We start from the raw sequence: 23,848 nt of genomic DNA, 5'->3' as shown, positions 1-23,848 counted from the left end.
TACTCCGTCTGGGTAGCATCCAATCTGATGGCATGAACATTGATTTTTTGAAATTTTGCTAATTGCCCCCACCCCCCGCCATTCCTATTTCCCTCTCACCTTGTCCCCTTACCTGCCTCTGGTGCTCTCCCACCCCGACTTTCTCCCGTGGCCTTCTGTCCCCTCCTATCAGATTCCCCCTTCTTCATCTCTTTATCTCTTTCACCAATCAACTTCCCAGATCTTTACTTCACCCCTCCCCCTCTCCTGGTTTCACCTATCACCTTTGACCTTGTACTTCTTCCTCCCCTCCCCTGACCTCCTTAATCTGACTTCATCTTTTTTCCCCCCAGTACTAATGAAGGGTCTTCACCCAAAATATCAACTGTTTACTCTTTTCCACAGATGCTGCCTAGCCTGCCGAGTTCCTCCAGCATTTTGTGCATGCTGCTTAGATTTCCAGTACCTGCAGGTTTTCTCTTGTCTGCAATTTCACTGCTGCAGATGTTGGCATCTGACCACATCACATTGCAGTAGTGTCGGATAATCAGGCTTCTGTTACACAACAATTGCTCCATTTATACAAATTTGCTGTTGCTGCAGCTCTTATTCATGGTCTTTGTTAGTCATCTCTAGACTTGATTGCTCCAACACTTCTGGTCAAGTTCCCACTTTCTACCTGACAATACTGAGAAGAAATGCAAATACCTGCCAAACAGAACCGAACGTGCATCATGAAACATCTCACCCTGGCCAGAAATCCCTCGGAGGTCCACCCCTTTATTCCTCAATTTCCTTGCTAAAATTCTCTGAAACATAAGTTCGCCTTTAGCTTAAGCCTCTTTGCTATCCCAATGATTTCATCACTCCATCATTCACTACTGTGACCTACATTCAACAGCCAACACCTTAAACTTGCAATTCTCTCCCCAAAAACCCTCAGCACAGAACATAGAAACAACAGAGCACAGTACGGGCCTTTTGGCCCACGATATTATGCCAGCCTCTGTAAACCTACTCCAGAATCAATCCGACACAGCCTTCCACTTTTCATATAGCCATATGCCTATCTAAGTGTCTTAAATATCTCTATTTAAACCTCTATCACCAAACCTAGTCATGTGTTCCAGGTACTCACCAATTTTTTTGCGTTTTTAAAAATCCTACCTTTGACATCTCCCCTAAATTTTCCTCCACTCACCTTAACCTCACGCACTCTGATATTGGTCACTGCCACCTGGCAAAACAGGTGCTGGCTGTCCACTCTGTCTAAACCTCTCATAATTTCAAACATCTCTATCAAGTTGCCTTTCTTTCTCCTTCACTCCAGAGAAAAGCCCCAGCTCACTCAACCTTTCCTCATAAGATATGCCACATTATTCCAAACAGCAACCTGGAAAATCTACTCTGCACCCTGTCTAATGTTTCCACATCCTTCCATATAAGGCAAACAGAAGTGAACACAATACTCCATTTTATAGAGCTGCAACCTTGCGCTCTTCAACTCCATCACCAGCTAATGAAGGCCATCACACCATAAACCTTCTTAACCACCCTATCAACATGTGAGCAACTTTGAGGGATCTACGTGCTTGGACCCCAAGATTTCTTTGTTCCCCCACCATGCTAAGAATCCTGCCATTGTAACTTTGTACTCCACCTTCAAACTCTGCCTTCCAAAGTTTATCACTTCATGCTTTTTAAAACTGAATTCCTCCTGCCACTTCTCTGCCCAACTCAGCATCTTGCCTATATCCTGTTGTAAATTAGGACCACCTTCTACACTCTCCACAACACCTCCAATCTTCGCGTCACCTACAAACTTACTAAACCACCTTTCCACTTCCTCATTAAAATTAGCAAATCAAATTTTGTTACCTCACTAAATTACAACAGTAAATAAAATGGCAAGAAAATGTTGTAGTCCTTACTGTCGAATTCAATGAAATATCTTATAAATTATTTAATGTATCAAAGTCTAATTTATCAGGGTTTTGATATACGAGATGCCTTTGAATGCTCAAATCTGCCAGACTCCAAACTTGCTTTTCCCTCTTTATTTTATCTTCTTACCTTGGACTGTCCAGCCATTTCAACACCAGCCTGGAGGAGTTCATTGAAGTCTTTGCCAAATTTACCAGATGCCTTTGCCAGATCTTGCGTATTTCCACGGGATGCCTGCACCAATTCGTTGGCTGACTGATTCAAACCAACTGCTGCCTCGTTCAGCTGGCCTTGAACCTCTTGAAAGTTCTTGGAGCTTGGTGGAAACTGAAACAAACAAGTAAACAAGATTCGAAAACAGCCAATTTGACTGTTGGTCGAAAAAGGAGCAAGACAGACTGTAGGGAACTAAAGGCCAGTTCATTTAACTTTTATTGCTGGCAAAGTGATAGAGTTGATACTCAATGAAGTAACTAATGATTTAGGCAAGTTGAATAACATCAAAACTGGTCAACATGGAATTCTTTGAGGGTATGGCAGGGGGTGTTGATAAGGAGAACCTGTCGATGTAATGTATTTAGATTTCTAAAGAGCATTTGACAAGATGCATCAAGAGTTTGGCACCTCAACTAGGAGCTCAGGGGGTTGGAGGAAATGTGGGAGCATGGATTGAAGGCTGGCTGGCACATGGAAAACAAAGGGCTTGAAATAAATGGGTCTTTTTCAGGCTGAAGGGATGTAACAAGTGAGGCACCCCAGGGGTCAGTCCATGGCCCTTGAATGTTTACTGTTTACATTAATGAATGGCCTGACGGAAGGAACAAGATGGAAGGTTTGTAAGTTGGCCAGAAATATGAACATACATGGAAGGGCACATTGTGAGGAGGGTGTTGTGAATTTGCAATTGAGATACAAATAGATTGGCCAAAAAAAAACTGGCAAATGAATCTTGACATGGAGGAGCTTGAGATGATGTACCTTGATTAGAGTGATCAAAAAAAGATTATCCCCCATCTTCACCACTCTTTTTGGACATTCTTTAAAACATAATATTTTGACTGACGTATTGAATACCGCTGCTAGTATTTCATTGGCAATTTTATTTTACAACACCCTCATGAGGTGCATTGGGACATTTCACTTAAATAATGATGATAAATAACATCTGATTCACTTTTGTGTATGCAGACCTCAATTTTTTAAGTTAATCGATCAACTTACAAATAGACCTTAAAATGTCAATATCGTTTTACTAAGTTCCAATTAATAATTTATATACGTGACTGTATTTTAAGTCTCTATTTTTATCTAACTTGGCATTATTATCTTAAATTATAGTTCACGTCAATTGCTTACTGAGTTTGCAAGAAGCTTTTTGCTAGCCTCTCCAACGGTTCTCAAAGCTGCATCGACATCTCTTTGGCCTGGCAAACAGTTCACACATCTGTTTAGAGCATTTGATACAGCCTTTGCCACCTGTGAAAAGGAAAACGGATGGGCTATAACCAAATATAAACCATGCTGAATGATTATACTTAAATACTTTAAGTGTGAAGCCTAATATTTGTTTTGGATTGATCATTGCTAGCTGGAGTTGTGATGAAGTTCTAAAGAATGCTCATGAATTACATAAAGTTCAAATTAGGCTAGCTTCAAACACACACCATTTAAGGCAGAAGCTTGTGCCAAGTCATGTTGTCTGAAATGATTCACCCTCCAATTTTACTTCTTTCCTCATAGAAAAACAATGTCTAAGGAATCAATCATGCTAAGATTACATGATAGTGGAAGCAGCAACATACCAAAACCTGCCTTTACATATTCAAGTTAAAGCTTCTGTTAAAATCGCTGAACCATACAGAGATCAAAGTTATGCCTGATTCCAGTGAAAGTATACTTGCCACCATTTTACACTTCTAGCGTTTCTTGTTTTGTGGCTGCCTGTTGCAAGGAGACGCATCTCAGGGTTGTATAATGTATACATACTTTGATAATAAATGTACTTTGAATTTTGAAACTAAGGACAAAATCAGAAGTACAAATTGACTTTGATGTGAATTCCTTTTCAGAATTCATCTGATGCCTCACAGCACAGTCAATGTAAGAACAGTGAGGGCCACATATAGTCAAGTAAGAGCAGACGTACTGATGCTCTACCTCGGTTTTTGCTCTTGGGACCTTGGTAAGGTGTGGGAGGCCATTTTACCCCTTAGATCCATGCTAGCTTCCAGAAGAGCTACCAGCACAAGTGGTGTATGCAAGCTCCATTTCAATGTTTCAGAAAAGTTTGGATATATTTATGGATGGTAGGGGTATGGAGGGCTATGGTCTGGATGCAGGTCAATGGGAGTAGGCAATTTAAATGGGTTGGCAGGTAGATGGGCTGAAGGGCCTGCATCTTTCTGCACTTTTCTATGACTCTAAGAGCTGGTCCAAATCCCCATCTCCTGACATCCCTGTAGCCCTGCTACAATGAGTGAAGATCTTATAGGAACATAAAATTATGAAAGGGATAAATAAGATAGAGGCAGGAAAGTTGTTTCCACTGGTAAATGAGACTAGAACTTGAGGACATAGCTTCAAGATTAGGGGAACAGGTTTCAGATGGAGGTGAGGAGAAACTGCTATTCTCTAGAGTGTAGTGAATCTGTGGAATTATATGCCAAGGGAAGCAATGGAGGCTACCTCATTAAATACATTTAAGACACAGATAGAAAAGGCAGGCAGGTGGAGTCGAGCCCACGGCCAGATCAGCCATGAATGGCAGAGAAGGCCTGGCCTGTCAGATGGTCTACTCCTGTTCCTCTTTCTTATGTTCTTAATTCCCTACTCGCATTTTTAAAAGCTGCTAATGTACACAAGGAATATCTTACAACATTCATTGACCCAGCATAACGCTTGGGTGAGGAAAGAAACGAGAGCTACTGCACCCCTCCACAGATGCTGCCTGACCTGCTGAGTTCCTCCAGCACTCTGTGTTGCTCTGGATTCCCATCATCTGCAGAATCTCGTGTTTATGGAGAGCTACGGTTGAAAATGCAAACAGCCACAGAGGGGGAGAAAAGATCTTGTGAACTCCAAAAGACAGCCCCCAGGGTCAGAAATCAACTCTGGCTCAGTGAGTGAGGTGTGAAGAAGAAACAGTATGGGTCATAAGCACCATGCGGTGGACACTTCTGTAAATGTGCCACGGTAGTGGGAAAGGGAGGGAAACACCAGGACCATCTCTATTCTGCCAAGCTCAGTTCTTGGTTTCATTACAAAGAAAAGACAGGTGGTCCAACTTTAGAATTATTTATTTAATACAATGCCATAGGTACAGTCTAAAGGGAAAAAGTGCCCAATTTATAGGGAGTGGTCTATAACTTTTTGTTGAGTGCTTCTAACATCAAAATAGCACTGAATTACTTTCCTTCCACTATTGCTGCAGATCATCTATGCCTGCTCTCAAGGAAATTCACTTGGCGAAAATTAACTAGCTTCTTTTCCAAAATTCAGTCAGATTTTAATGAATTCACATTTAAACAGATCATTGTGGCATCAAAACAGTTCCTATGGAGAAACTATAACTACCAAACTTCTCAAATCACATACATTTTTTAAACAGTGATTAAAATTTGTGATCTGATGAACATAATCATCTGTGCATCAAGCTAAGGGCATCCGCCTTGGAAAATTATAACAGTAATTAATCTTCACCTGTTACTTGGGAATAATTGGATATGGATACCCAGTAAATGAATCTTAATCTTCATCTAGATAAAAGAAGATTCCTGTATTTGCTACACAACCACACTTCTTTTTGAATTGAAGTTCAGACCTTATCTGGTTAAGCCGATGCAGGGAAGAACAAAACCAAGTGAAAGACTGACATGTTTTAGTACACCAACCTGTGCAAGCCGCTGCTGGTTTTCCGGATCACCTGGCTTTGCCATGGCTTTCCGAGCCTCCTCAATGAGATTACTGGATTTATCCATAACGTCGCCAGCACACTCCAACATAGCGCTCTGTGCTTGGGGATCAGAGGTATTGGCTGCAACGCCTCGAGCAGCAGAGCCCAGGGCCTTTAATGCTTGAGCTACTTCTCTGGAGGCCAATCCTGAAACATGGATACAGGGAGAAAGAATATAGGTTAGGGACAAGAGGTTGAGGGAGTGAGACAGAAGGGATGGTGGGGAACAGTTTGATCATCTTTTTTCATTTATTATTACAATTTTGTGATTGCAAATTACCCAGACACACAATGAAGAATATAAATCTCATGAAGACGATGACAGAGACAAGTACTGTAAACATATTAATTCTTTCTTCTCTTTATAACTATATAACCACATAACAATTACAGCACAGAAACAGGCCATCTCGGCCCTTCTAGTCCGTGCTGAACTCTTACTCTTACCTAGTCCCACCGACCTGCATTCGGCCCATAACCCTCCATTCCTTTGCTGTCCATATACCTATCCAATTTACTTTAAAAGACAACATCAAACCTGCCTCAACCACTTCTTCTGGAAGCTTGTTCCACACAGCTACCGCTCTCTGAGTAAGGAAGTTCCCCCTCATGTTATCCCTAAACTTATTGCCCTTTAACTCTCAACTCATGTCCTCTTGTTTGAATCTCCCCCACTCTCAATGGAAAAAAGCCTATCCACGTCAACTCTATCTATCCCCCTCATAATTTTAAATACCTCTGTCAAGTCCCCCCTCAACCTTCTATGCTCCAAAGAATAAAGACCTAACTTGTTCAACCTTTTTCTGTAACTTAGGAGATGAAACCCAGGCAACATTTTAGTAAACCTCCTCCGTACTCTCTCAATTTTATTGACACCTTTCCTATAATCCGGTGACCAAAACTACATACAATACTCCAAATTTGGCCTCACCAATGCCTTATACAATTTCAACATTACATCCCAACTCCTATACTCAATGCTCTGATTTATAAAAGCCAGTATACCAAAAGCTTTCTTCACCACCCTATCCACACGAGATTCCACCTTCAGGGAACCATGCACCATTATTCTGAGATCCCTCTGTTCATCCTCCTGAAAAAGACTGAGGAACACTTCTAACACTCCATTCATAAGCAAAGAGTCATCTCAATTAGCAAATATACAGAAAGAGTGTTGGCTAGGTCAGGTGATGTCACAGTTATTGATGAATTCTGTCTGACTCAAATCCTGTAGCACTATCCAGGAACAAGCACTGATTTTACCGTTTATTACTATTAGTATTGAAAGCTGCATGGAGTGGGGAAAAATGTACGTAACTCACCTTTTAATTGGGAGTCCCTAATCTTATTCTGTCATAAAGTGCAGCAATTCATTTTTGTATTCACAAAATAATGATCCCTGCATACTTGAATAACTTCTTAAAGCAATTCTCTCATTTTCCTTTGAGTAACTTTGAACTATTATGCCAAAACAAAGTTTTTTCACACCCTCGGATTATCAGGATTCACTTTTCTCTGATCTCAGCTTCAGTCCCCTGTTCACATTTGTCCCAAGTTCCCATTATTTTTTCCCCTCTTACCCTCCTCTTTGATCATAGTTATTAACATAAAATTTATCAGAAAATCTTGCAAATTTTAATTGTTTCGGTGCCTAGGAATGCAAGGAGCGATTACATATTCCTTATATCTCCACACCTCCAGCATGAAGTCGGCCACCTTGAAAAAAAGTCTTTCAAACTCAAACAGGATAACTCTGTAGACATAATGGATAGTGATTCCATATTATATAATATTTTATTACTGAGCTGTGGGTGAAATTCTGCAACTTTCCCTGCAAAAAGACAAAATTTTATTATTTAATCATTAAAATTTAATTCAGTAAATCTCAGGGTTCCCCCCCACCCCTTCCTAAAGCTTGTACTTCTATAGTGGGTTTTGTTTTACCTAAACTAAACAAAGTTTCTCACAGCAGGGTAAAACAGGAAAATTTAACTAAATTCAATTTCCTGAAAGGGCAAGGTTGAGTAGCTTTTTACCGGTTCGTAACCAGAAAGGAAAGCCACATCAGGAGCTTCACACATTGTCATGTTTGGCCCAATGCTCTGACGTCAAAGGTTGCTATCACTGAAGTTGAGTGAGTGCTGAAACATCTGTTCTACTGGAGGATGCACCAACTCAAAGGGTCACTTTTCATGGGTCCAACAGTTAATCAAACTTCTTTAATATGATTCCCAGGGTAGGAAGTTGAGGACCAATGATGATCAGAATTTTATAAAGGCTGTCCCAAAGATCTCCTCTCTCAGCTGGTAGACTGTATCACACTCTGACAAAAATGTCCATTTATGCACATAATGTGGCAAGTTTCTTCTCATCCTTTAAACCTACGCTAAAGAGACATCGAAACAGATTGATGTAATGTCTCAGAGAAATTAAATTTTGATCAGGTTTACGACACACATTTTTTGGACTGAGCATCTGTAAAGGAAAACTGATCTACACGGAGTCAATTATCATAGCTGCTAGTAACTAAGTTCAAGTTCATTGTCATTCAACCATACACATGTATACAGCTAAACAAAACATCGTTCCTCTGGGGTCAAGATGTAAGTACATTCAGTCACACACCGCACATATAGTTACAATCCAGCAGATAGACACAAAATAAAGTTAGCATGTCCTTGAGTGGCCTGGCCTGGAGACTGACAGGTTGACATAAATTACGAGGTGCATGTTTACGCAGGACAGTATAGTGTGACTGACCCTACTATAATAAAACAAACACAAAATGCTGGAGGAACACAGCAGTTTCAGGCAGCAACTGTGGAAATGAATAGATAGTTCACATTTCCAGCCAAGACCCTTCTTCAGGGCAGCATATACAGATGCTTCCTGAAAGATATTTTAAAACAAAGACATGCAAGGAGCACAGAAGAGATCATTGGAAGAAAATGTAGAGGTTGCTTTAACAGCTCAGATCAAAGGATTTTAGGCAAGGTTGAAATACGAGGAGAATGTTCTCAAATAACATGCAACATATTTTCATTTAGAAACCCAAGAGAAATCTATAAGCCAGATCATCTTGCTTGTAATATACCTTCATAATCATACAACATACCGGTGTAATTTTCATTTCCTTGTGTGACGGCACTCAGTAGCTTAGCTACGGAAGCACCAACCATCTTGGTGCTACTTCCCAAGTCCTGGGAGCATTTCTCCAGCTGTCGATATTAAACACAGGAAAAACGTCATCCCCAGTGGTTACAGCTGCATGAACAATACATATAGTGTGATAATAGCACCTAATATTTATTAAAAGCACGTGAATATGTTTTGAAGGTAAGGTTAGTACTGCTGCGATGGCACTTTTGCTTCACAGTTCCATCGAGCCAGTTTCGACCCTGAGTGCCAGGCTATCTCAGTGACTGTGTTTCGTTCCCTCTAATACCCCAAGGATATGCTGGCTGGTAGGTTAATTGGCTATCGTAAATTAAGCCAGGTGTGGGTGGGATAGCAGGGAATCAAGGAGGAGCTGGGTGCAAGTAGGTTACAAGGAAATATGTAGGGGAATGCATCTGATGTGATTGTTCAAGAGCCAGCAGAGATTTCCAAATGACCATTTGCTCTGCAATAAGAAAACTGTAATATTCTAAGTGTTATCATAAATCAGATTTTTTTTGTAAACATTAACTGTCCCAATTCATTTCTGACTGCTAATTAATAACCATATTCATGCTTAGGCTCAGAGTGGATTATACAGTGCTTACTGCACAGGAACACACCTTCAACACAACCAGTCCGTGCAGGCATCCACACCTTCATTTTCATCTCTTCCAATTATCACTCATCCATACCTATAAGCACAACCCTCCAGATCCTCTGCTACCAGTATCTCATCTAGATTCTTGTAAAATGCATTTATTATTGCTGTGCTAGGAAGTGAGTGACGCATGTCCCACACTTTGGGTAAACATCGAGTTCTAGCTGGATTCTTCAATGGCAATCTAACATCATTAGTACCGAGGCAACACACACAAAATGCTGGAGGAACTCAGCAGGCCATGGAAAAGAATAAACAATCAACATTTTGGGCAGAGGCCCTTCATCAGTCCAGTTCTTTGCAAGTATAAACATTCTACCGACTCTATCTAAATCTTTTATAGCTTTAATGGTTCCCACTAAGCCACCCCCTCAGTCAACTTTAAGGGAAAAGTGACTTTGTATATTCAACCTCTCCAATTGTATCCACTAATGTTTCTAGCACCATCCTTATAAATCCTCTCAGCATCCTCTTCAGTGTCTCAACACTCTTTATTTGGCAGAACTATATGCAGTATACTTGTGGTCGGGACAAACATGATGGCAGGAAGTGCTCATTTCCATCCCATATGACTACAAAGACTATGAAAATTTTATTTTACCCCAGAGTTATCAGGAGTTTTTAAGTTTGCTCTTTCACGTTAGCACTTCATACCTTTCCTCCATTCCTTCTAATATTTTAAGCACTTTAATTGCTATTCTCCATCATTTGCCAATACAGGTCGACCTTCACTAATCCGACTACCTGTAGTTCGGTTCCTTTGATAATCGGGCACTGATTATGCTTAATGTAAATCAGCATTTTCACTAACCCGGCACTCCTCAGGTCCCAAAGGGGCCGGACTAGTGAAGGTCGACCTGTACTAGTAAATCACTTTACCTTCCCAAGTTCTATTCTTCAACCTATTCTGCACTAAAATCTACTCAGTAGTTAGTCTGTTTTTAACCACACCTGTGTTCTCTTTCATTAAGAAAGGAATAGCCCAAGGGAACAAAAGCCCTGAGTGTTAGGGATATTATTTGATAACAAATCAAAGCCATTGCAATAATCCTTGATGGTAGTGTCTGAATTGGGTGGCAGGGTGGAGAAATGTCTCTGCCAAAGGAGGTATAAGACACTCCGTCTCTCCACTAGCCTGCAGGTCACTCTTGGGCAAGGCGTAGTACGTGCTTAGCCACACCGCCCCCCCACCCCCGGCCAGGATCAGGGTCGTGAGTAGATGGTGGATGGTCACATGGGCAGCTGGTGCATATCACAAGTCCTGGTTACGCGACTACTGACACCAGGTAGTCAATCTCTGAACAGTAATGATAATGGCTGGGGTCAACTGTCTTGTAAAGTCACTGCCCAGAAGGCAGCAATGGCAAACTACTTCTGTAGAAAAAAAGCTTACGAAGGACAATCATGGTCATAAGACCATGATCGCTTACTTCATATGACATGGCACATGGTGATGTCTAAAGTGACTCACTTGTTCTGTGATTTCCTGCTACTTTGTAAGTTACCAATGAAACAGCATTTGGAACAACCTGACAAGGTTTGAAAATCTACAATTAGGAAAACTGGCAAGGAAGAATTTATTCTTTCAGAACTCTGATCCTTTAGAATTCATTCAACACAGAAATCAATGGATATTTAAATGACAAGGAAATCAAGAGGCATTGGGAGACAGCAGAAAAGTGATGTTGGGCTGAAGACTGGAGCTCACCACAGATGGGAGTATGGGTAATAATGCCCCTCCTCCTCCTGTTGCTCAGCTGGTTATATGAAAGTTAACTAATAGACACCAATTTGCTAGCTGTGAAGTGCAGACACTTGCTTGAAGAGCCTAACAACAGCATCCATTTCAAAGGTTAACACATTTAGTTTCAATTAGGTTCTTTAATGAGGGTATACTTCATTCCAAAGTTTTTAGAAGAGACTAATTTGTTCCCAAGAACTGAAAAGATTCATTCATTTTAACCATCCTTTGTATGCCTTACAAATTTGTTTGTTCAGCAAGCCTTTGGAACCCAGAAAGGAATGAACAGATGGATACCCTGAATAAACAGTTCAGATTTTATGCAAGAATTTGTTTCAGGAGCTTGCTTCACATCCAGTTTTATGTAATCTAGAACAGTATCCAATATATCCTCCTGAAAGAATAAATATACCTTCCAACAGCATGAAATTTCATATGTACCTATTTATACCTTATAACATTGCTTTGTCATTGTGAACTGAATCCATCACATTTGATTAAGGATATAATGACTATTTGCGTCAAGATGCTCAAATCTTTATTGATCGATCAAATATAGAACAAAACAGTGGGACTCATTACCGTTTCACCAGGCAGGGGTCTCAATTTCCCTTCAGCAGCATTGGCCTTTGCTTCTTGCAGGTCTTTTTCCAGTGTTCTGATCTGATTCAGGGCGGAATCTATTTCCAAGGGGCCACAGGCATCTTGAGCCTGTGTGGAAAACAGCACTGATTTAACTGACAGAAAAAATTACTGTAGTAATTTATCAAGCTGATACATATATTGCAAATACAATCAAAGACAACATGTGGCCTGTAGATAATGTACAGCACCGCTAGATTGAGCTGAGCACTTTTTTTGCCATTGGCATGATTTTTTTTTGCGTGGGGGGGGAGGGGTTGATGTTTTTCTTTGAATAGCTTTCTTTGTTTCATGGCTGTCTGTGGGAAGACAAATGTCAGGGCTGTATGCTGTAGGCATACTCTGATAATAAATGTATTTTGAATCTTGAATTATTGGTCTTAAATTAATTAAAGATTTACCTTTGTCTTTTTAATTTAAATAGTCTGAAATTGAATGATCCGCTAAACAATTTTTTCAATTATTTTCGAGGAGGTAATTTGATAACTAGGAAAATGTGGATGACTATTAAAATACCAATCAAAGGCTAGAAATGGAAGAGAAAATTTGAAAGGAATAATTAAATGCTACGTTGTTCTAAAGATAATTCAGTGTACTCTTTGCAAACTCAAATAATGTCCAAATACAAATACCAGGCGCACGCACACGGGAAGGAGTACCAAATACGCATATTTCTTTATCATGGATTTTTGACACCCAATCCCAATACTCTCCATGGAAACACAGCACAGTGCTCTCCTGTTGGCTATTAGAGGTAGCTCCAAATCAAGGTCATAAGTATCCCACTCACCTTCTGTGCAGCTGTTCGCAGCTCTTGTAACGCATTTGCTAGGTTCTTAGCACACTGATTCAGCTGCATGGCTGAGGCCTGGTCTCCGATAGTAGGTACTGTAGCCTTGGCAGCGGCTACCATTTTTGCACCAGGCTGCAAAACAAGGTTGATAAAAGTACAATGCAATATAGCTTCACTTGTCACCACACTGAAGGGTTCTAGTTTAGTGTTTTTGAGAAGTAGCAAACAGACACTGCATTCATCAATGGATGCATGTTATGTACCTTCAGGGCAGCTGCAAAATGCCAGCAATCTTTACAGAGTATAGCTAACCCTGTGTTTCCTACAGAATTGGATTTATACCAAAGCAAAAGGTAAATGGATAAATGAAATATTTTTCCACATGCAACATCGTATGTTATCAATGCTAGCCATGTAAATTTTATAGATAATAAACTATAAATTGAAATTCATAAAAGTATTCAAATTAGCTACCAATAATTAATCCGGAAAAATGTGTTGTATCTCAGAACCTCTATTACTCAAAGCTAGCATCTGAGAGTTTGCACTGATATCAGGTCCTCTGCATATCTTATTCTCCCATCTTGTTTGTAAAAAGTTTAAACATCTCCTGAGTATGGATGATCAGCTAGCAGTTCCAGGATCACATTGAAGTACAAGTTACTAAATGAAGCAGAAAGCGTGGGCCAGAGATTGAGGAAAGGGATAAAGCACAATAGGAGGAGATCTCCTTGCAGGCCAGGTTTAGTCCTGGATGGAGATGGACTGCAGTCCAGGCAACTCAACAAGATAGTTATGAGAAACGTTGGATTTGTAAATAAAGTGGCTTTAATGTAAGATAATACATATTGATACACAGGGCTATGAAATGATAACCATTCATATCAAGCTAATGGAACAGCGATTTTAAGTTAGATCCTGAGATGACTGTAAGACAGGGTTCAGCACACAGACAGCAAAAGGGAGCACAAGGGCTAAGCACGAGAGAGAAAAGGACAACATGTGTAGGATGATCAGTTCAGTGTTTGTGGCCAACTTAGCAGAAGATGTAGCCAGCAATAATGAGGAGAAGGGACAGGGGCCTGTACATGTATCCCAGGACAGTGCAGTGTTAAATTCTTGAAGTCAAGGGTGGAAGGATTTACTGAGGTGGAAGGAATTAATGAGAATCTTAAATCTTAAAGGTCTGGACTGCCTTAGTTTAGGTTAACAAACAAATTTAGTTCAGCAATCACAGGGATCAATATAAAACAAGGGCTGATACAGAATAGTCACTTATGGATAAGATCAGGTTTATAAATGGTGGCAGACACAAGGCTGGTCAGGTGAACGTTACCCTTGTCCTTTCAAAGTCATAGAGTCACAGCACTACAGCCTGCAGGCCCTTCGGCCCATCTAGTTCATGCTGAACTCTTATTTAGCTGGTAATAAAAGCACGTGTCAAAGGCTTCAGCAGAAGATGAGACATAGGGATCACAAACATACAACAGATAGTGTAAATAGTGGAGAGGATTTGCAGACAGAAATTCAGCTTGGTTAGAAAGGAGTTAAACTTGTCAGCATGTATGCCACCTGAAACAGGTTTAGTAGCCTGTAAATGAACTATTTTGTTACTATGACATCGCAGGATAATGGTTACCTGTAAATCTATGAGACAGCCTGCTCTCCACCTTTCATTTACACAATCACCATCAACACAGTAGGATTGTGCGTTATGGAGGTGTTTGGAGAAGTGAACTCAAAAGTCTATTTGGCTGTAAACCAGTTGCCACGGAGTTCAAAAGACTTGCTTTGCTCAGAACTAACAACAGCTAACAGCCCCGACTCCGACTAAATCACCACATTCTTGATTATTTGCTAATATGCAATATTGTTCTTTCCATAAAACTGCAAGTGTTTGTAAAAAGCTACACAGCTCCTAGCCAAGATTTGGCCCAGACCATGGCAAAAAGCATGTTTTCATGTTTCTTTTACCTCCAGAACATGGATAACACATTCAAAGTGGTATAGTTAGAAATTTTACTTTTTAAAGACACAACATTACCTTTTCACTTTTTAAAACTTATTCAAATTGTGATCATGTCTTAGACAAAGAGAACACGGACCATTTACAGACATTCTGTTACCTGAAGGAAGTTCTGACTTGCACTAATGAGAGCCAGCTGTGCACTCGGACTGTCTGGCTGTGACTGACTACCACGCACACCTTGGACCAGCATCGGGATCTGTTCGGCAACAGACTGTAAATACAAAATCATATTTTAAATAAGCATTGAGTATTGGGATCTCTTCTGCACCAGACTGTAAATACAAAATCATGTTTAAAATAAGCACTAAGCAATCTTAAACCTTGCATTTCAAAAACAACCAGCCGGATGAGGAAAACTTTTCAAGCCATCTGAGCAGAATGCCTCTAGCCATAAGACATGGGAGCAGAATTAGGCCATTCAGCCCATTGTGTCTGCTTTGCCGTTTGATTTTGGACGATTTACTTTCCCCCTCAACCCCATTCTCCTAACAGGGAAATAACAGGGAAACAGGGGAATTTAGCCTCAGTCATTTTAGGGAAATATGAAACATCAATCTAAGAACACTCGAGGGAGCAGCAATGATTTAGGTAATGCCTTCTGGAGTACAGAATCAGTAATGAGATTAGGGAAGTGATGGAGATCGGTAATATTGGATGAGGTTAATGAACTGTATTCAAGGATACCACAATGGAGCATCTAGTTGTCTCCGTTTTCACAGCTCCAGCAAACAGCAGCGTAGCATTTAAAGGGTCACTACTGCAGCTTGGGGCACTCCAGAGTTCAGAGCCCAATCCCTGTGCCGAGTCACTGTACGTCCTCCCCACGGAATGTGTGCGCTTTCCCCGGGTGCTCCGCTTCCCTCCCACAGTTCAAAGATGTACTGGGGAGGGTTAGTAAATTGTCCCGCGATTAGGTTAGGGTTAATCAGGGTTGTGCCATTGCTGGGGTGACGTGGCTTGAAGGGCCTACTCCACGCTGTGTCGATAAATAAACAAATCGATATAGCGACAAATAAATCAGAGTTCAATCCTCGTCTCTGCCTTTGTGTGGAGTTTACGAATTTCCCCTCCAGCAGCATGGATATATATTCTCCGGAGTGCCAGTTGGTTCTCACACCTCAAAGATGTGCAGGTTGGCTTGTTCACAGCAAGTTGCCACTGGTGTGTAGCTGAGTGTAGTTTTAGGGGTAGAATTGGTGGGAATATGGTACTGTCATAGATGAGTGAAGATAATGGATGAAACAAAAAAATACTTAATGATATCAACACACACACAAAGTGATGGTGGAACTCTGTAGATCAGGCAGTATAATTGATGATTTATAATTTAAATTTTTAATATTTACTGTCGATTTGTAATCTAGGGAGCGGGAAGCACAGAATCAAATATCGCTGTGATGATTGTACGTTCCAGTATCAATTGTTTGGCGGCAATAAAGTATAAAGTTTCTACAGAGGGAAATAAACAATGTTTTGGGCTGAGACCCTTCATCGGGATTGGAAATTAAGGGACTGAATATTGACTGCTTATTTCTCTCCGTAAGTGCCGTCTGATCTGCCGAGTTCCTCCAGCAATTTGTGTGTGATGCCCAGGATTTTCAGCATCTGCACTCTCAGTAGAAAGTGAACATATTTTTCTGCATTCTGCCACTGGGGGGCAGCACAATTAGGCAGAAGATTAGGAAGGCAGGAGAAGTACTCGGGCAACATCCGTGTTCGCACTAAGAGGAAGGAAGAGAAGTCATCACAGAAGAACTTCTGGCCTTAGGTTAAGTCACAGCTAAAATCTGCTCAGGCTGCCTCATTGTGAAGGAATCAGAGACAGGCACTGAGAAAACTGGCGCTGTCAACTATACAAAGGCTGCAGTTCAGAGCACGGTTACCCACCCTGAACCTGACAATGCCCAACTATATGCAATCAGGCCTGGTATCACCACATTTACAAGTCATTGGGCTTGCAATCAAATTGGCAATGTTTGGATCAGGGCTTAATTTTACACACTTCCGCAAATATGCAAACAAGAGCAAGTGGCCTGCATTGGTCATTGTCAAACAAGATGGCCATCCGATACTTTGATTTGGGCAGTTTTAGTTTTGTGTTGGGGAAGAAACCCAACACATTTGCACCGGAACCCTTGTTGCATATCCCTTGTATCAACAACTTTCTTTCTGGTGTTCTGGTTTCCTCCCACATTGCAAAAGATGTACAGATTAGGGTTAGGAAGTTGTGAGCATGCTATATTGGGCCAGAAGCCTGACAACACATGCAGGCTGGCCCCAGTACATCATCAGACTGGTGAGACCACACCTGGAGTACTGTGTGCAGTTTTGGTCTCCAAATTTGAAGAAGGACATTCTTGCTATTGAGGGAGTGCAGCGTAGGTTCACAAGGTTAATTCCCGGGATGGCGGGACTGTCATATGTTGAAAGATTGAAGCGACTGGGCTTGTATACTCTGGAATTTAGAAGGGTGAGAGGGAATCTTATTGAAACATATAAGATTATTAAGGGATGATGGAGGCAGGAAGCATGTTCCCGCTGATGGGTGAGCCCAGAACCAGAGGCCACAGTTTAAGAATTAGGGGTAGGCCATTTAGAACGGAGTTAAGGAAAAACTTTTTCACCCAGAGAGTGGTGGATATATGGAATGCTCTGCCCCAGAAGGCTGTGGAGGCCAAGTCTCTGGATGCTTTCAAAAAAGAGATGGATAGAGCTCTTAAAGATAGCAGAATCACCGGTTATGGGGATAAGGCAGGAACTGGATACTAATAGTGGATGATCAGCCATGATCACAGTGAATGGCGGTGCTGGCTCAAAGGGCCGAAAGGCCTACTCCTGCACCTATTGTCTATTGCATTGGTCAATGAGGGAAGATGGGCACAAACTTGGGAGACAATATAATCAAAAACTAAAAAGTAGGCTTTAATTGCAATAAACAAACAGACAAATTTACTGACGGAACACAAGATCGCCAGAATCATTTTGTCATGAGCTGCTTCAGTAACGCTGATTTAAACTAAACAATTGCCACCAAATAGCTCTTCAAAATACCGTCTTAAAAATGACTCTCAAACATCAACAGAAGCTTGGGGATGAAGTCAAGCATCTTCCTTCATCGTATGACAACCACAATCCTGCTACTGATGACAGTAATACCGGATCTCACCTTGCAACTTTGAACCATCTGCTGTTGGGTGGCAGGGTTCTTGTTGGATGAAGCAGCATTCTGAGCAGCTGCAATTGTCTGTGTGGCAGCAGCTGCAGCCTGTTTTGCTGCGTTCTAGAAAGAAAAAGTCACATTGTAAATAAGATCACAATTTGTTAGCTCTTGTATTCTTTACCACATCAGCTCATTGTGAATGAACTGGACAAGTTTGATAACCATACAGAGTTCCAGAATGAAAAAAAAGACTCAGTAGTTGGAGAAATGTTAGATGGTACAGATTTCAAAAGTATACATCTGAACTTCACACAGCAAATACATTAAAAGGTTTTATTACTAAACCTTTGTTTTTACTACTTACCTTTGTTGTCTAGAGCTGACAACAGCAGCCCATCACAAATGGGCTTCATCACGGGCCCAACTCTTCCCACCATCAGAATCAGGTTTAATATCACTGGCGTATGTCATGAAATTTGTTGTTATGCGGCAGTAGTATATTGCAATACATAATAAAAACTGTTAATTACAGTAAGTATATGTATTAAAAAAGTTAAATTAAATAAGTATTGCAAAAAGCAAAAAAAAAGATAGTGAGGTAGTGTTCATGGGTTCAATGTCCACTCAGAAATTGGATGGCATAGGGGAAGAAGTTATTCCTGAATTGTTAAGTGGATGCCTTCAGGCTCCTAGACCTCTTCCCTGATGGGAGCAATGAGAAGAGGGCATGTGCTGGGTGCTGAGGGCAAGGACATCTTCAAAGATATGATGCCTCAGAGCCAGCATACATTCTTAAGGACCCTCACCACCTGGGAGGTGCTCTCTTGGCAATCCTATCAACAAGGTGGTGGTACAGGAGCCTGATGGCCCACACTCAACAGCTTAGGAACAGCTACCATCTACCATCAGATTTGTGACAGTCCATTATTAACCCTCTTTTGCAACTTATAGTGATTTTTATGTCTTGCACTGTACTGCTGCTGCTGCAAAACAACAGATTTCATGACATGAAACCTGATTCTGATAAGGGTCATAACAGGCTTTGTAAACCTGCAAGTAGAGTTAGTGAGCCAACTGGATATAGTACGTAAACACCTCATATCTGCTTTTTTAACTCACGTTGTCATTTTATTTCTAGATTCTCCAGAGTTCAGATTTGTAAATGGTCCTTTTGGCATTTGAACTAGAACTCTGTTAGACCAGGCATTAAATTGGAAATGTAATCATTCATTAAGAACAAGGACCGCAATGTTAAATTCAGATAATTAAGAGTTTGCAAGAATGATACATGATCGGATTGAAGCATTCAGAATTCTTAGGGGATGTGACAATGGAGGGCTGTGAGGGTGGATGGGAAACAGCACTGTTTAGGATGTCTCTGGCTACAGTAAATGGAAACAGGGTTATTGTCTCAAATAAGGGTTCAGCCATTCAGTATAGAGACCAGAAGACTTACTTCCACTCAGAGTAGTGAATCATTGGGATTTTATACCGGAGATTGTTTTTGAGGCTCAGTTGCTAAATATGTTGAAGATAGGGATCAGTAGATTTTTAGATCTCAAGGGACAGGGGCAGTATCGGGGAAGTCATGCACGGAGTAAAATATCAATTGTGGGCTTAGCAAATGGTGGAAAAGGTATGAGAAGCTGCATGCCTACTCCTGTTCTATCGCTTGCATTCTTTTGTTAACTAATGCTGAACTAGAAGTCAATATAGATCACAAAGGACAGGTACTGGATTAACAGGCTTACTATAAGCTAGAAACAGAGCTTGGATTGGTGGAAGATGTGGTTGAGTGGACTGGAATTGAAATAATCAACTTGGGAGAGCATGTCAGCCAGTTATTTTTCTTAGTTAATACCTACTCTTTATTTTGAACCCGAAAAGCTCACATCCAAACCATTGTCACCTCATTCTGCATTAACGAACATCGAGACCAATGAAATGTTGCGGCTCAGGATGTTTGAAGTGGCATTGCAGCAAAAACCAAATCCAAGGCCTTTCTCATTAGTGCTCCCAGGATTAATTTTTGCATTTAACAACTAAACCATCTTAATCTAAGCTTTAAGGCCAATCAGGTTCACATTAAAATCTACACTTGGACCAGCTGGAAAAATGGGCTAAAAAATGGCAGATGGAGTTTAATACAGACAAGTGTGAGGTATTGTCCATTGGAAGGACAAACCAAGGTAGAACATACAGGGCAAATGGCAAGGTACTGAGGAGTGCAGTAGAACAAAGGGATCTGGGAAAATACAAAATTCCCTAAAAGTGGTGTCACAGGTAGATAGGGTCCTAAAGAGAGCTTTTGGTACATTGGCCTTTATTAATCAAAGTATTGAATATAAGAGCTGGAATGTTATGATGAGGTTGTATAAGGCATTGGTGAGGCCGAATCTGGAGTATTGTGTTCAGTTTTGGTCACCAAATTACAGGAAAGATATTAATAAGGTTGAAAGAGTGCAGAGAAGGTTTACAAGGATGTTGCCGGGACTTGAGAAACTCAGTTACAGAGAAAGGTTGAATAGGTTAGGACTTTATTCCCTGGAGTGTAGAAGAATGAGGGGAGATTTGATAGCGGTATATAAAATTATGATGGGTACAGATAGAGTTAATGCAAGCAGGCTTTTTCCACTGAGGCAAGGGGAGAAAAAAAACCCAGAGGATATGGGTTAAGGGTGAAGGGGAAAAAGCTTAAAGGGAACATTAGGGGGGGCTTCTTCACACAGAGAGTGGTGGGAGTGTGGAATGAGCTGCCAGACGAGGTGGTAAATGTGGGTTCTTTTTTAACATTTAAGAATAAATTGGACAGATACATGGATAGGAGGTGTACGGAGGGATATGGTCCGTATACAGGTCAGTGAGACTAGGTAGAAAATGGTTCGGCACAGCCAAGAAGGAAGGCCTGTTTTTGTGCTGTAGTTTTTCTATGGTTTCTATGGTTACACCTTGTTACTGAACTCTGAAGTCAATTATTCCCAAAACTCTCTGTATTCTCTACCCACCTCCAGTTTATTCACCAATTTCTTTTTAATGGCATTCTGTGCTGCAACATTGGTGGCCATACGTAGACCTTCAGCTGCTTCTCTCAACTTCTGCTGCTGCTCCTCACTGTCAGGATTAGCTGCTGCACCCTACAAACAATGAAACTTAATTAGGATTCATTCAATGTAAAATCACTTCTTGATCTTTCATTAACAGATCCAAGATCTAAGTACCAACAACAGACAAAATAAAGAAAACTCTAGAAATATACAGCAAATCAATCTGCACACGAATGAGGAGTTATTAATATTTTCCCACTGAAAGTAGTCCATCTTTTTCCCTTAAAGCTAAGCGTCGTCATCGTGGCTATCCCTTGAGCTCGAGGATGATGGTCTTCGTTCTGAAGAAGTGGCCCTCAGAGCGAAGATGCCTGTGCGTGTATTTGTTTAACGTGTACTTGATGTTGCACTCCAAGAAGCACACAATACTTCACAAATCAACCAACTGATTCCAAAGGAATGGAAATCATGACGATTGGAGCTGATGGATTTGTTACAGTCTTCATCCGCCTTCACAGCCGTTGAGTTCGAAGTAACTTCATCCGCCTCTTCCACTGTTGAGGTCTTGGTTGGATTGTTCTTTTTCAGGGACCTCATCACCCTCGACCTTACCGCCATGGGTGACCCTACCAGGAGCATAGCTCTAGATGGCATTGCTCTCGGGATCTCAGGACCACAACAAGCTGCCATTCCACAGAGAAGCTTAAAGCTAATGGATATGATATGAATTTCCAGCACAGAGTCACAATTGCAATTCTGTTCATTTGAAAGCGTTGTTTTACTTTGTACTGTTGCCATGAAAAGTATACCCTTTCATTTCCAAACATGGTCACTTTTCAAATTAGAAGTGCATATTGCAATTTGGATCATACTGGATGAGGAAAATTAAGTTTTTTTCCCCAAATATGCATTTTGTTGAAATCAAAAAATATTTTTGAAAATCTATCACAGAAATTTAGTGCACCAATACAAACCAATCTTCTAAGACAAAACTGCACATGCACAAGAAACACACACAAAATGCTGGAAGATCTCAGCAGGCCAGGCAGCACCTATGGAAAAAGAGTACAGTCAATGTGACTCCTTATCTTTTTTTTCCAGTACCGATGAAGAATCTCGGCCTGAAACATCAACTGTTTATTCTTTTCCATAGATGCTGCCTGGATTGCTGAGTTCCTCTGGCATTTTGTATTTGTGGCTTGGATTTCCAGCATCTGTAGATTTTCTCTTGTTTGTGACATGCACAAGAGTGTACTTTCATCTAAAATCTAAATTATTTAGGGGGATTCCTTACCCAGAGTGACTTTCATCTACTGTGACAAGAAAAACACTTTTCTAATGCACAACATCAAATCCTATAACATTTTTGGACAAGACAGCTCCCACAAATCTAATTTACTTTCTCATATTGTGTCTCCAAAGAACTTCATTAGTTTTAAAATAACTTAGAATGTTCTCAAACAACCATGAAAGGCAAGTACAATTATAAATGCAAGTTCAGTATTTTAGTTTCAGAGATTAGTTTTATTTTAGAGATTATGGTTACAGACCCTTCCTGCCCAGTGAGTCCATGTCTCCCGATTACATGTGACTAATTATCTACTAATCCAGAAACCTTTGGAATGTGGGCGGAAACCAGAGTACCTGGAGGAAACTCACACAGTCACATTCTCCTCCTTACAGTCAGTGGCGGGAATTGAACCTGGGTCACTGGCACTGTAAAGCATTGCACTAACCGCAATGCTATTATGCTGCCTTTAAGTCTCCCCTTTTTCCAAGTCAGTCCTGCTTTTTAGAACCCAGGATGAATTTTCAGCTACCAATCATCATGACAAATTGCCAAATTAAAACAGAAAATTCTTTTTTTCAAATCTTGCTAAGCATTCAAACATTCTCTCTCCTCCTCAGAAGGCTATTAAAAATAGTAAAGGTGCATAGTTCACTCTAGTGAGAAATTGGATTGATTTTTCTCAAAGCTTAGAAATAATTCGTGCTAAACTTCAGTTCATTTCAGTTGCTCCTGGACACAAAACTCAGTCAGCTTTAATGGAATAGAGCTCAAAGTTTCAGGTTAACTAATCAAGGTGAAAATAAAACAGTTTGAGCAGAACAGGAAAAGTATACATGCATTACCAACTCCGATCAAGTTATCAACCAATTGCAAAGTTTCAAAAAATAAACCCTAAAATACTTTATGACTCGTCTCCAAAATTATATCAGCTCTTCTGAAGTTGCACTGAATTACTGTACAAATACATCCAATTTTAAAGAGGTGGAGAAATGATGAACATAATAAGCAATGCCATTACAAATTAAAATGTATAGGGTGTGGGTAATGTTAAATTTAGTGAAGTTGGACATATGTTTAAATAAGTATCGGAGATACTCTTGACTTGGACTAGAGCATGAATGGATCAAAATCCTCAGCATTACCTTTGCAGCTTCCACCATCTTGGCTGTGGCATCAGCCAACAGCTTGGCTGCAGAGAGCAGTTTCCTCGAGTTTTCAAGATCTGATTCACCTTCTGCATCAGCTTTAATAGCATTGACCAAGTCTGAAGTAGCTTGAGCCAGAATTCTAGCCTGTCTCACCATCTCACCTATTTTGGGAGAAAGATTGCATTTAATATTCAATCAATATTCCAGACAAAAGTTCAGCTATGTTCATCTTTGTGCAACAGCCTTGGGTTAAAGGTAGATACGCCAAGGCGGACACCAAATAAATATCATAAAACAATAAACTGATT

At 40.6% G+C, this 23,848-nt stretch overlaps 1 protein-coding gene across 2 annotated transcripts in view; it reads right to left on the bottom strand.

The window, feature by feature from the left end:
• tln1 (talin 1) overlaps positions 1–23,848 on the bottom strand; it is a 237,027-nt gene that overhangs the window by 54,621 nt on the left and 158,558 nt on the right. For both annotated transcript variants that reach the window (XM_072252383.1, XM_072252384.1), the window contains exons 21-30: positions 23,535–23,701; positions 21,063–21,191; positions 18,064–18,177; positions 14,995–15,108; positions 12,866–13,000; positions 12,016–12,144; positions 8,991–9,093; positions 5,814–6,022; positions 3,280–3,399; positions 2,053–2,250 (exon numbers count right to left, since the gene is read on the bottom strand). In XM_072252383.1, coding sequence (XP_072108484.1) covers positions 2,053–2,250; positions 3,280–3,399; positions 5,814–6,022; positions 8,991–9,093; positions 12,016–12,144; positions 12,866–13,000; positions 14,995–15,108; positions 18,064–18,177; positions 21,063–21,191; positions 23,535–23,701 — 1,418 coding nt within the window. The remainder of the gene's footprint in view (positions 1–2,052; positions 2,251–3,279; positions 3,400–5,813; positions 6,023–8,990; positions 9,094–12,015; positions 12,145–12,865; positions 13,001–14,994; positions 15,109–18,063; positions 18,178–21,062; positions 21,192–23,534; positions 23,702–23,848) is intronic.

Source organism: Mobula birostris, chromosome 3, assembly GCF_030028105.1.
Source record: "Mobula birostris isolate sMobBir1 chromosome 3, sMobBir1.hap1, whole genome shotgun sequence".
Classification (NCBI taxonomy): domain Eukaryota; kingdom Metazoa; phylum Chordata; class Chondrichthyes; order Myliobatiformes; family Myliobatidae; genus Mobula; species Mobula birostris.
The sequence above is the reverse complement of the archived record's forward strand: the minus strand, read 5'-3'. Positions and strand labels throughout refer to the sequence as shown.